A 14,043-nucleotide genomic window follows, 5' to 3' on the forward strand; every position below is an offset into this window, starting at 1 on the left:
TGCTGAACCCCTCCCTGTCCCTCATCTGGTGTGTACAGGCTTCCTGTGTGTAGCATTGTCCTGGAGCTGTGAGGACCAAAGTTGCCAGTTTCAGTGGCTCCTCCCCTGCCCACGAGGGCAAGCATGGACAGCACCTATAAGACAGGGGACACAGGGAGCACACAGCCCAACAGCCCTCCTGGAATGCACGGATGATGTGGTTGCTAAGGAACAGGGCTCTGGGAAGGAGCTGAAATATTGATAATGCCACTGCAGAGATCAGATCCAACAGTGGCTCCTGAATTATTGATGAGCCCTGCATCCAAGAGTGACAGATTTCTACTTCCCATGCCGGGAGGATTTCCTTTCACTTTCATGTTTTTAGGGGCTATGCTTTATCTTCTCCATCTGGATCCTGCAGGAAGGAAGGACTTGGGTGGAGGGGAAGATAGGGGGTTGCCCTGGGCATGTATAGATTCTGAAAATATTAGTAGGTATGGCAGTGGGGGTGGTGGTGCTTAGCCATCATGAGGAGGGAAAGGCCCAGAAAGGGGAAGGGATTTAATCACAGTCCCGTAGTGGCAGAGCCAGGACCATGACCCAGGACCCAGCCCCTTTCACTTCTTCCAGGTGTGTTAGGGGGCCCACAGGCGGGAGAAGTGCTCCCCTCATGTCACAGGTGCCCTTCCATATGGATTGACAACTGTTATGCTAGAGGCAGAAGTCAGAACATGGTCTGATGCTTAGCATGGCCACTCACTATCCCTAGGAAACATGGGTGATAACACTCTGAGCCTGTTTTCATCTATGAAATGGGGCTACTTCTTAGGACTGGCATGACCCATTACACGAGATGAACTGAGTTAAAGTCTTTGCATGAGTCTGGCACACAGGGGGCACTCGGTCCTTGTTGGTTCCTGAGTCCTCAGCCCTTTTTGCCAAGACCCTGTTCCACAGTTAACCTGCAAGGGCTGGGTTTTTGCAAGACCTCTCCCTGGCAGGAAGAGAGGAGAGGATCACAGGCTCCCCAGAGGTGGGTGGAGATGCCGTTCTTTCAGAATAAGGGAACTGAGAGGCCCCATCGAGTTGACTATGACTAGTGCTGTTAGAATATGAAGCCTGGCCTTAGGAAATAGCCACTGATCTACGGCTTTCACCTGGTTTTTGTTGCCATTTTTAGTAACTGACAGGCAGTCATGCTATCCTGTAAGAGTTTTTTCTGGTCCTCTTTTATACTGAAGTCAAGAAGCTGGAAAGAGTCCCAGGGACAGACCTGGAGGCTAGACCCAGCAAGAGCCTCCCAAGGGTGGGGAAACAAGGCAGGATCCTCCTCCTAGAAGTTTCCTGCTGGGCATTTCCCTGCTTAGGCCTCAGGGAACTTTATTTTATAAGGCACAGCCTTTCCTCACAGCATGTTCATACATGTATGTGGACATGTGTATGCAGACAGATATGTCTACACATATTATGTGTGTATGGGGCATGTGGGGGAATCTCTACTTAAGTGTCGACATACTCCACTCCATGGCTGTCCCCTTGGTCCATGGAGGTCCTGTGTGGCCCTGTGGTTGACAGGTGAGTGAGTTCCAGTCTCTAGGTCCTGGGACCGCACTCCCCATTCAGAGTGGGAGAGAAGCAGCACTGAATATGGCCAGAGTGGCAGCAGGTGGCAGCCGTCCTGTAGGGAATCATGTGCCTCCATGATGTGACTAATTGCAGGCATAATGAGCCATTAGCCTTCCCACTTTCCCCAGGAGATTGCAAATGCAGCCAGGCTGGGGAGCCAGGGAAAGGCGGGTAGCAGCACTCCCATCCCACCTGACCTCACCTACACTCTTAGGTAGCCTCTGAGCACAGGCATTAGGGTGCTCTGGGGTAACCAGAGGCATTCCTCAGCAATTACTGCAAGTAGAGAATATTGAGAGAAGCCCAAAGATCATGCAGAGTATCCTCCTGCTCACCCCAGTTCCTTCTATGAAATGCAGGCAAGGTGCTAGGCAATGTCTGTGGAAGGAGAAATCCCTTTCAACTCTCTACCTATGGAGCAAAGTAAACGACCCTCTATGCCAAGGTATTCTTAACCCAGTTCCATGGGCTCCCTGGGCAGTGGCTGCTCAAACTACACCTGACCTTCCCCATTCCCATAGGGCTGTCGGTCCCCTGCCCCCCCACCCCTACCCCCCAGAAAGTCAGTACATGCAATGAAAAATATTGTGTGCAGCATGTAGACAAAATAACATAATAACAATGACACTAATAATAATTGAGAACTACTATCCTGAGAGGGTTTGTGGATGAGCTTTTGTGCCTTCCAAAGACCCCCAAATATTGCATATAAAATTATTGGTGTGCTCCAGCATGCTCAGGTGAGTGTTTTTCTGGATAAGGTATCCATCATTTTTAGCCTTTTTTTTTTTTAAAGGATTTATTTATTTATTTATTCATGACAGATACAGAGAGAGACAGAGACATAGGCAGAGGGAGAAGCAGGCTCCCCATGGTGAACCTGATGTGGGACTTGATCACAGGATCCCTGGATCATGACCTGAGCTGAAGGCAGATGCTCAAACCCTGAGCTACCAGGCATCCCTGATTTTTAGCCTCTAAAAGGGGTACTTGACCTCTGAAAGTTTTAGACTCCCTGTTTAAGACTTTTGGGTTGAACTGTCCATTGGTCGAAACTCAGAGGTGCAAGTATAAAGACTCTCCCTGCCCCACAATGTACAGTGAACACCACTCAGAACTTGGCTGCAGAGCCATCAGCAATGAGGTCCAACTCTCCTGCTGCCCTCACTCCCCAGGGAGGGCCTCTCACAGACCGTCAAGCACCCTTTTCCCAGGAGAAACCATCCAGAGACCCATGCCTCTCCTTTCCTGACTGAAGGCTCAGAACACCAAGGAGAATTCCAGCACTTTATTCTGCTTTCTGTCCCAGACTGCCTCCCCAGGGTGGTAGGCCATGGCAGGAGATGCCTGTCATGGCTTAAGCACATCCCTGACACCATCTAGCTCATTTCATATGGGACAAATATGTAATAATAATAAAAACCAACACTCTTTTTGGTCATTGGTTGCAATGAAAAGATTTGGGTGAATAAATTGAAACAGAGAAACAGACATGATTCCATAAACAACCCCCTCACTCCTCACCTTGGTCTTCCAGTAGAACTTTGGAGCTATGGTGTCAGATGAGCCCAGGGTACTGGGCTCCCTACTCTGTCATCCCATCCCACTGACAAGAGAGCTCAAGGAACTACAAGAACCTTGCTGTGGATGTCTCCTCTCCCAAAAGGTCTGGCACCATCTTCCCAGGGAAAAGCTGAGAATTATAGGCCCAGACTAGTCCTAGAACCTTCCTTCACCAGTCTCTGATGTCCCAACCGGCACCCCCCCTATGGAGGCAGTGTGGCATTATCTATCAACAGGGCAAATAACATCTGACCCAGTAACCCCTCTTCTGAGAATGTAGTCTACAGATACAACTGCAGGATTACTTAGTTACAACAGCAAAAGACTGGAAACTATCCTCATCTCCATCAATGGGGACAGGTTAAGTAAATTCGATATATTCATACAACAGATTATACAACTCTGAAAAAGACTGAAGATGCTTTCTAGAAACTAACAATGAAAAATCTCCTAAAGCAAGATGCAAAGCAGTATGATTGCATACCTTTTCATTACAAAAAGGGTGTTGTTTGTGGGTAAACAAAGAATATAATTTCTTTTACTAGGATAAAAAATTCTGTAAGGATGCATAAGAAACAAAAGTGGTAGTAGTGGGATGCCTGGGTGGCTCAGCGGTTGAGCATCTGCCTTCAGCCCAGGGCATGATCCTGGGGTCCAGGGATCGAGTCCCACATTGGGCTCCCTGCATGGAGCCTGCTTCTCTGCCTCTCTCTCTCTGTGTCTGTCATAAATAAATAAATTAAATCTTTAAAAAAAAAAAAGTGGAAGTAGTTACCTATGTAGAAATGGGTAAGTGGAGGGAAAGTGGGTGAATGGAGCCAGGTAAAGGAGTAAACTTTACACTGTATACTTTTGTACAGTTTTGATTTTTGAACCAGGTAATATATTACCAATCCAGAATAATAATTATAATAACTAAACAGCTGACCATCCAACCCAGATACCACGATTCTATTATGAGATGATGCTAGACACTTTCTCTAGCTGGGAGGTGAATCAAAACTCACAAAACCCAGAAGGGCTGGGTCTGGCCATGGGCACCAAGTCCTTTAGCTCCCTTGGCAATCTCTCCCAACTGGCTTGGTTCCCCACCCCCACAGGGAGAGCTGGGTTCTGCTCAGCTTAGCCACAGGTGACCTGAGCTGGGGAAGGACCAAAGAAACAATTCAGTGGGCTGGGACAAGCTGAGGTATCCCAAGAGCCCATTACAATGGACTAAAACTGTGGCTGCCCAAGACATGCAGCAGTGGTTGAGAAGGGTCCTCAATCAGCCCAGGGAGCCCCAGCAACAACCCTGGCTCTCACATACATAGCTATGTGTTCAGCCCAGGGGCCTGGTAATAGGGGAATCCACTGAATGGCCTTAAGAGAACTAGGCCAGTTGGTTGAGATATAAGGACACTCCATCCAGAATAAGCACAGCCTGACATGAAGGTTAAGCCCAAGGCTCTAAGCCAAGAAGGGATGGTAATGGGAAGAGGTGTGGAGAGTAACTCCTGCTCTCCCACCTCTGCTGGCTGCCATCTGTGCAACGAGGGAGTTCGGTTGTAGTTGCCATAGAGAACCCAATCAAGCGAGGAAAGTGTTGGGTGGAGCAGTCAGCCACAGGTGGCTGGTTTCGAGTTTGTGAGGATACTACTTAAAGCAAAAATTTTTTTTTAAAGATTTTATTTATTTATTCATGGGAGACACAGAAAGAGAAAGGCAGAGACACAGGCAGAGGGAGACGCAGGCTCCATGCAGGGAGCCTGATGTGGGACTTGATCCTAGGACTCCAGAATCATGCCCTGGGCCGAAGGCAGGCGCTTAACTGCTGAGCCACCCAGGGATCCCTTAAAGCAAAATTTTTATTTTCTTTTGTTTTTATTATTAAAAAATATTTTAAAAGTAGTCTCTATGCCCAATGTAGGGCTCAAACTCATGACCCTGAGATCAAGAGGTGCATGCTCCACCAACTGAGCCAGCCAGGTGCCCCTAGAGCAGAATTTTTAAAAGCTGAATGGCTTGGGGATGCCTGGGTGGCTCAGCAGTTGAGCGTCTGCCTGGGCATGGTCCCTGAGTTCTGGGATCGAGTCCCACATTGGCCTCCCTATATGGAGTCTGCTTCTCCCTCTGCCTATGTCTCTGCTTCTCTCTCTGTGTCTCTTATGAATAAATAAAAATCTTAAAAAAATTTTTTTTAAAGCTGAATGGCTTGGATGGTAGAATCAAGACTGCCAGGAGAGGAGCAGCCTCTCTGGAGATAAAGGAATGGGTGAGATGGCCAGCCTCTTAAGTTGGAACTTCCTTCAATGGCCAATGGGAGAAATCAATGTTTTTTCTGCAGTGGACAAAGTGGGAAAAGCCAAGACGAGAGGGCAGGCTCATCCACTTCTCTCCTCCCCACTTCCCTGGCTGGCTATTTCTACCCAGGGATTTATAACAGTTGTTTCCACCCGGAATGAGCATTTCTATGGTAACTAGAGTATATTTTCTCTCAGCAGGCACTAGTGATGCTGACTGCATCAGCTTTTAGAGGCAGTCAGCCTTGTTCAATATCCTGAGAAAGCAACTCTCCCATCCAGACTCTCAGTGTGAGAAGAAAGCACTGCCTTGATAGTCCAGAACCCAGCAGGTGAGGGAAATGAAATTCCTACCACATATATCTACTTTGCCCTGATGGGAGATGCAGAGCAGAATCTGCATGGACAGCACTTTCCAGGGAACCAAGCCAGTGCTGGCCTTGCTTGGCTCAGCAAGGGATCCACTGTCTTCCAGAGTATCTCTGAATACCCTAAGTCCACTGTTTGGTGACCTGAGCTATGTCTCCACAAGGGCCAACTGCTCCTCAATACCCACACTTCAAGGCTCCTCTCCTAGATAGGCTACATGGGTAGACTCATCCCTGGGTAGCAGGGCTTTGGAGTAAAACAGGTATCGATTCAAACTCGGGTCCTTTCCCTATTAGCTATTTGACTTTGTGAAAACCAGTAAATCTCTCTGAGCTTTGGTGCAGTTAGGGAAAGGAACAGATCCTGTTTCAATAGGTTTTGAATGATTATAAGCAACAGGCTATGAAGATGCAAAATCCTCCTTTATAATTTCTCAAATACACTGAGGGTGATCATTAACATTGGTGCCTTTTTGGGAAATTGTTAAATTTTGAGACAGTATAAGAAAATTCTGGTTGGTGTCTTACGAATGAGCAGACATCATTTTTTTATTCTGTATATTTAGAATGTAGTCATGAATAAACTTGATTTCTTTTTTAAGATTTTATTTCTTTATTCAAGAGAATACACAGAGAGAGGAGAGAGAGCGAGGCAGAGACACAGGCAGAGGGAGGAGCAGGCTCCATGCAGGGAGCCTAATGTGGGACTTGATCCCAGGTCTCCAGGATCATGCCCTGGGCTGAAGGTGGCGCTAAACCGCTAAGCCACTGGGGCTGCCCATGAACAAACTTTATTTATAAAGACATCTTTAATCATTCCAAAAAAACAAAAAACATTGGTGCCTTTCTTCCCAACACCTCAGGCCCATCCCCTGCCTTCTCTTCTGTCCTTACAGATGGTCTGGCTGTACTCCTCCCTAAGGCACCCTGTCTACCTACACATTGGATTTCAGCTGCTTCGCCTCTCAAGGGTATCATTCCAGCAAACATCACTTCTCTTCCCTATATCTTTAATGTTTCCTACTGGGTTCTTCCCATTTGTAGATAAACATTTTATAACTTCTCCAGTTAAAACACACACACACACACACACACACACACACACACACATACCACCAACACCATCTCCCTTGGCCCTATATCCCCGTTCAGGTATTGAACCATTTAACTGCTACCTTCTATATAAAATTTTTCAGGAGAGTTGTCTATATTCACTATATCTCTTTCTCCTCCCATCTTCTCTTCCTCTTTAAAAAAAAAATTCATTATGGGGACACTTGGGTGGCTCAGTGGTTGAGCGTCTGCCTTTGGCTCAGGGCATGATCTGAGAGTCCTGGGATCGAGTCCCACATCGAGCTTCCGGCATGGAGCCTACTTCTCCCTCTGCCTATGTCTTTGCCTCTCTCCTTGTCTCTCATAAATGAATAAATAAAAAATATTTTTAAAAAATAAAATAAAAATTAAAAAAATTCATAACATAAAATTCCAAATATATACAAAAGTAAAGAGGATGATAGAATGAACACCACATACCAATCACCTAACCCGAACAATGGTCAAGTTATGACTCATCTTATTTCAGCTATACCACCTCCAACCACTTTTTCACTTATCCCCGGGATTATTTTGAAGAAAATTTTAGTTATCATATATTTTTATCTATAACTATTTCAGTAGGTATCTGTAAAAGATGACTCTTTTATAAAGGTGTATATAATATCTTGATTGGATCTACAAAATTAATAAAATTTCTTTTTAAGCTCCTGATTGAGTTCCTGGAGTTCAAATTTCTCTAGTTGTCTAGATGCTCCAAACTCTCAGAAACATGGATTCTCAGATGAAATCCTGGGGAAGGTTCTAGAAGGCTTGATGGGGAAGGCTTTAGGATCACTTTTTTAATTCCAATGTAATTAACGTGGAGTATTAGTTTCAGGTGTACAACATAATGATTCAACAGTTCTATACACTACTCAGTGCTCACCACGATAGGCATACTCTTAATCCCCTTCACCTATTTTACCCATGCCCCACCTTGTAGGATCACCTATAAGAAAAAGTAAAAGGTGCTGGTGGTGCTGATAATGATAATGGCAATATTTATTGAGGACCTACTGTGTACCTGGTTCCATGCTGTGTGCTTTGCTTGTGTCACTCCGTTAGTCCTCACATCAACCTTCTGGGGTAGGTTCAGAGCTGCTGAATAACTGGCCATAGTCATGAACTTAAGTGTCTCGCCTACAGACCACCACCATATGCCCTCAGCCTCATCCCAAGACAGGATGAGAGGAGCCACTTCCCCAAAGGGCCTTCCTTCCTGCTTGATTATTTGCAGATGGAAGGCAGAAGTCAGATTTCCTGAGAAATCCCTTACCTAGGGATTTCATTCAGTATAGGTGGGAAGAAGACAGAAGAAATCCCTTACCTAGACTAAAAACTGCCTGGAGTCTGAATCTCAACATGTGCTGAAAAGCTCTTGCTGCAGTGTGTCAGGTGAGAGGCAATCCTTCCACAGCACCTGCTTTTCTCCCAGCTCATTAGCATCTCCACACCATTCCCCAGAGGAGTTCACCGCAGCAGACCTTCCAGGTTAAAGCTGCTTAGCAACGGGGAGCAGGAAGTGGGTTGTTAATAAGGCCCTGATGCTGTTCCCAGCTCCATAGACTCCACCCATCTCCCATTACAGCTCATCTTCAGTCGGAAGCAACAATCTTCCAATTGAGGATCCAAAGATCTATGCAGGGTGAGCCAAGACCTTGGTGACTGAGGGGCAGGGCTGACCTGGACCTGGGTCCTACCCCCAATACCTTCCATGTAGAAGAGACATTAAGAGTCTGAGAACCTGCTGTGCCAGGCCAGCTCTGTAAACCTGTTCTACCCAGCAAAGGTTAAAATCCAAACTCAGTGCCCAAACAGGACAGAGCATGCAGAAATACGGTGGAGGTGGCCACACCTAGACATGAGCCTGAGGAAGGGCAGGTCCAGAAATATGGCTTTTCCAGTGCTGATGATCCAAACTTTTTCAGGTTGATGCTTGAATTACCTCAGATCCATGATGGGAAGAGAGTAAATATGTCTTATTTAAGCACGTATAATTATTATTATGAATGAAGAGTTCAAAGATGAAATCTGGGACAGTTTGGTGTTCAGCCCTAATGCTCTAATGCTGAGTTGCCCAAAAGCAAAAGTTAAAAGCACCATGAAGGGTGCCTGGCTGGCTCAGTCAGTGGAGTATGTGACTCTTGATCTTGGGGTCATGAGTTTGAGCCCCATGTGGGGTAGAGATTATTAAATAAATAAAACTTTTAAAAAAGCTGAAAGCACCTTGCCCTTGAGAGGAGGCGGTAGCAGGAGTTATCAGCCTACACCAGGGGATTTAAGAAGCCACAGAGAAAACAAGGTGCATTAATCTGATTCAACAGTATGTCTTTATAACAAATGTTTCAAAGACTGTATTATGAAATGAAATGCAAACTTGATAAACCTTTTTAAGATAATAAATGGCGATATCAAAGAACCCTTTCCTACAGTGGTAGGTTTGGGCCCACACCCCAAAACCCAGTCTCCACCTGTGGGAAGGGGTAGTCACACAGGCCTAATCCTCTGACAGTCATGCTGGGTGGTTGGAGAATAGCACACAGAGAACTCCTCTCTGCCAGCCAGGGCTTGCCAGCAAAGCTTCCCACAAAGTTTCTACTTACAGGGGCCTGACCAGCTTTTGGACAAACACGTTTAGGAACCACAATACACGCACAAGAAACAACACATTTCTCACCCAGTCCTGGGAGTCTCACTCCTCTCATGGGTAATAGGAAAAGGGGTCTGGCACAGTTTTCCTGGGTTTGCCCAGGGTCAGGGTTCAACCCAGGGATTCTTTGTTCTGTTTCTAAGTCTCTCCAGAAGATTCTGTTTCCAGTTCAAATATCTATACCTTAAGGAAGCTGAGAGTAGATCATCTCACCCAGGCCCTGCACAGAGGGGCCAGGAAAGTGCAGAGGGGCCCATGGCCCCAGTGCTCTCCAAGGTTCCAAGGAAGGTGGCCACTCTGTGGTTAATTCAACTTTCACACCATTGTTGTGCTCAGATCTCTCAGTATCTTCTCTGTGCTCCAATTCTTCGCAGAATAAAGCTGAATGCTGGATGTGGCTGGGCCAATAGCAGGACCCAGGATAAGACTGGATCTACTTCAGACTAGAGATGCATTTCTGACCAGCATTTGCCCAGAAGTGAAGATGACTAGCATATCAGAATCTTCAAAAAGCCAGAGGGGGGGGATCCCTGGGTGGCGCAGTGGTTTGGCGCCTGCCTTTGGCCCAGGGCGCGATCCTGGAGACCCGGGATCGAGTCCCATATCGGGCTCCCGGTGCATGGAGCCTGCTTCTCCCTCCGCCTGTGTCTCTGCCTCTCTCTCTCTCTGTGACTATCATAAAAAAAAAAAAAAAAAAAAAAAAAAAGCCAGAGGGGGGGAGTTTTCCATCAATACATACCTATTCTTTCCTCTGCCTCCTCCCAAGAATCCCTGATAATGATCCTACTGTACGATGCATGTAAATGGCTTGCAGACAGGAAAAAAAGTTTGATAATCACTACTTTAAATATACCTTCTTTTGAGCTCAAGTTGGGATTTACCTCACTACAGAATAACAATTTTGATAAAGCCCAGGGATTCCTTTTTCCATGGGCTTGACTTAGCTTTATACTGTTGGCAACCCCTCATGCTAACATTCTCCTCAGTGACAGCAAGGCAGAGGCAGCAAAAAAGCAGAGCCTTGGAGATGCCTTTTGTTTGGCCCACACATTTTTAAAATATGGGATTTGTGGGGCGCCTGGGTGGCTCAATCCGTTAAGTGTCCAACTCTTAATCTCAGGATCATGAATTCAAACCCTGCATTGGGCTCCATGTTAGGCCGGGTGCCTACTTATTAAAAAAATAATAATATATAATGGAAATTAGTTATCAACCTTTAAAAATTGGGGAATTTCATATAAAAACCCAGACTTTGGGACACCTGGGTGGCTCAGTGGTTGCGTGTCTGCCTTCGGCTCAGGTCGTGATCCCAGGGTCCTGGGATCAAGTTCCACACTGGTCTCCCTGGGGAAGCCCATGTCTCCCTCTGCCTATGTCTCTCTCTGTGTCTCTCATGATTAAAAACAAACAAAAAACAAACCCAGACTTCTAGCTTCTCTTAAAATAAAACAAAGGCCAAGGCAAGCTAGGGCTTACATTCCTGCAGGAGCTGACTGGTGGCAAGCAATACTCAGTTCACCTCAGGCCCTACCACCACTGCCTGTAGTCTCACACCCAGACACTCTTCTTATCTGATTGTGGACATTTAAGTTTGCACTAGCAGACCAAAGAAACCTCCAACAGAACCCTGGAGCAGAAGAACCCTGGAGACTTGGGTCTATTTTATAGACCCTTGTTCTGTTTCAGAAACTAAAAGTGGCTGAAAGTAGAAGCATCACTCCTTTTGAGGGTAGTATCTCTGCCTGCTAGAAAGAGCCCTGGGCTTCTAGGCAGGAGACAAAAGCAAAAGCTCCACTGCTTCCTGGGGGCCCCTAGACTGATCAGAGGAGAAATGACAGTTTCTTCTCATCTTAATTGGCCTGAATGTGAAATACCCACAACTTTTCTCCCTGACTCTCTTCCCCCCACTCTCGGCCACCCACGTGTGGCACCCATGCACAAGCTGTTTGCATTATTTTATTCTGTTTTCTGTATTTGTTATATGTGGTCTGGATAAGAAATTAAGCCATGCATGACTGGGCCACCAGCAGAGTCTGGTGACAATGGCAGACAGTGGTTGATATCAGGGGCACACAACACAGGTAGAAAGGAGTAAAGTTCTAATATTCTTGGAAGTCACTTATTGCAAGACTATCATGCTTCTCCCCTTACACAGGTCCTGCCTGAGGAAAGGTGAGATTAGATTGCTGCTTGTAAACCTGGGAATCATAACATCATCTCAAAGAACAGGGAAACCTACCCAAAAGGAAAATGGTGGGAAATCCGGCTAACCTAGTTTCAGCCTCAACATCCAAAGGAGAAGGAAAGACAGATATTTCCTGAGCTCTTACAGTGCTAGTAATGTTCACATGCATCATCTCAATCCTCACAAACATTTCTTGGGGTGGGAATCACCATCCTGTTTTAAGGGGAGCAAACTATGGGTGACAGTAGTTAAGAAACTTGTCCAAAATGACTTAATTAAGCAGAACACCAGGATTCATGTGAATCCTCAGTCTGTCACTTAGGCTCTGCTCACATACCATTTCTCCCCAGTTGCTTTTCCTTATTTCTCTGCTTTATTTATTCTTTAAAGATTTATTTATTTATCTGAGAGAGAGAGAGAGAGAGAGAGAGAGAGAATGCCAGTGGGGGTAGGTGGGGAGGGAAAGGGAGACAAGCAGACTCTCCACTGAGCAGGGAGCCCCAGTCAGGGCTCAATCTCAGGATCCTGGGATCATGACTTGAGCCGAAACCAAGAGTTGGTCGCTTAACCAAACGAGCCAGCAGGTGTCCCATCTCTGTTTATCTTTATTCATATCTTTATTATAGCATATGTTTATGTGTGCATTTGGTTTTCTCTCTCCTCACAAAATGTAAGCCCTTGTGGGCAGAGACTGTCCATCTTGTTACTGCTATTTCCCTACCTGAAGAACAGTATCTGGCTCCCAGCACACCCTCAGCATTTGTTGCTGGACTGATGGCAGGCAGCTCTATTTGCCTTACCACGCTACTGTTAAACAGTGCTCCTTTCATTTGTTCCTCTCGGAAATACACAACTTCCCTTTCACAAATCCCAAACACCAATCTCAGAGGCCAAGGAAAACAATAGTTTGAGAGATGGCAAACTGTCTCTTCAGAAAGGGAGCTGAAAGGAAGATCAAATTTTTGGAAATTTAAGAGAACTCTATTGTATATAGAGATAGGCTTGTCCCTGCAAAGTCAGAAGTCTTCACAATGAAGTGGAAGGGATGCTTTACTACAGACTTTTCCTCTTGTAAGGCGGGAGGGCTTTTGGCTTTCCCTCCTGTCATAGCTCCTGTTGTTTTGCACCCAAGCCAGTGCTTGGAAAGCTGGGATGCCAGGTGGGATTAATTAGAAAGTAGATGTGGCACAGAAAGCACCTGAAAACACAAACCCTTCCCCCAAAGTTAAAGGAGAAATAAACCAGAGCAGTGATTCCCAAACCAGAATTACCTAGGTCAGTGGTTCTCAGGGTGTGGTCCTGGACCAGCAGCTTCAGAACCACCTGTCAGAAATGCAAATTCTCAGGCCTGCCCCAAACCTACCTGAGTCAGAAATTCCAGGGTTGTGTTAGGAATCTGTGTTTTAATAAGCTCTTCGGGTGACTCTGATGCATACAAAAGATCAAGGGAACTAGATGTATATAGATATCCTCGGGCCCTGGAGATCCTGATTCAGTAGGTTGGGGACCAGGCCCAGGGAGATCTCAAATGCTTCGGAGTTGGATTCTAATTTGCAGCCATATTTGAAAACTACTAAACTTAAGGACTCATCTTTCCCTGGCTTAGGACAGCGTCCTCAGTATTAAACCCACTTCTCACTGCCCCCAGTCACTCACCACACAGAGCAATGATGTGGCTGCTATCCTCATGCACAAACTTTCTGGTAACAGCCTCCTCCATGATTTGCTTCACCTGTGGACAAAAGGGCAGCATCTTATTTCTTTTTCTAACCAAAGGCTTGTGAGCAAATAAATAGCTTGGTCCTGCTTTCCTAGTCTGGGTTTAGACACTTGCAGAGTAGAGAGTAAATAAGGATGGGAAGAGAAGGGAAGATTAGAGAAATGGATTACCTCAATCCCAGTATAAAATCTTACAAAAAAAGTAAGCTCTGGGCAGAGTATGTCTGCCATTCTTTGGTCATGGCATTCAGTGTTCTAATGCTGCCCTTGTTCCCAAGGCCCTTATCTAGGACTATACAGTTTGGAGAATGGTAAAGCTTCTAAAGCCTGGGGAGGAGGGAAGAAGGGCCTAGTGGCTTCTCTCTATTGGAAGCTGCTCGTGGTTAGCAATTAGGTAGAGGGAAATCAGATTGATCCTGTATTCTAAACCGTTAAAAGCATCTTAGATTACATTCTAAGGGGTTTGTATTAAACAAAGCATAAAGTCACAGCTCAAAGACCTGCAGACATATGAAACAGGCTGGTAGGGCAGATTCTGGGGTTAGAAGGACCTACAGATGACTCTAGAATTATACC

At 45.8% G+C, this 14,043-nt stretch overlaps 1 protein-coding gene across 13 annotated transcripts in view; it reads right to left on the bottom strand.

Annotated features, from left to right (window-relative positions):
- SGSM2 (small G protein signaling modulator 2) overlaps positions 1–14,043 on the bottom strand; it is a 35,623-nt gene that overhangs the window by 18,086 nt on the left and 3,494 nt on the right. For 8 of the 13 annotated variants that reach the window (XM_041724712.1, XM_041724711.1, XM_041724709.1 and 5 more), the window contains one exon: positions 13,405–13,480. In XM_041724712.1, coding sequence (XP_041580646.1) covers positions 13,405–13,468 — 64 coding nt within the window. In that variant the 5' untranslated portion in view covers positions 13,469–13,480. Of the gene's footprint in view, positions 1–8,240; positions 8,412–13,019; positions 13,072–13,404; positions 13,481–14,043 lie in introns of those variants that run through there. The other 5 variants (XM_041724707.1, XM_041724708.1, XM_041724706.1 and 2 more) reach the window with 2 other exon arrangements.

Source organism: Vulpes lagopus, chromosome 12 (assembly GCF_018345385.1).
Source record: "Vulpes lagopus strain Blue_001 chromosome 12, ASM1834538v1, whole genome shotgun sequence".
Classification (NCBI taxonomy): Eukaryota; Metazoa; Chordata; class Mammalia; order Carnivora; family Canidae; genus Vulpes; species Vulpes lagopus.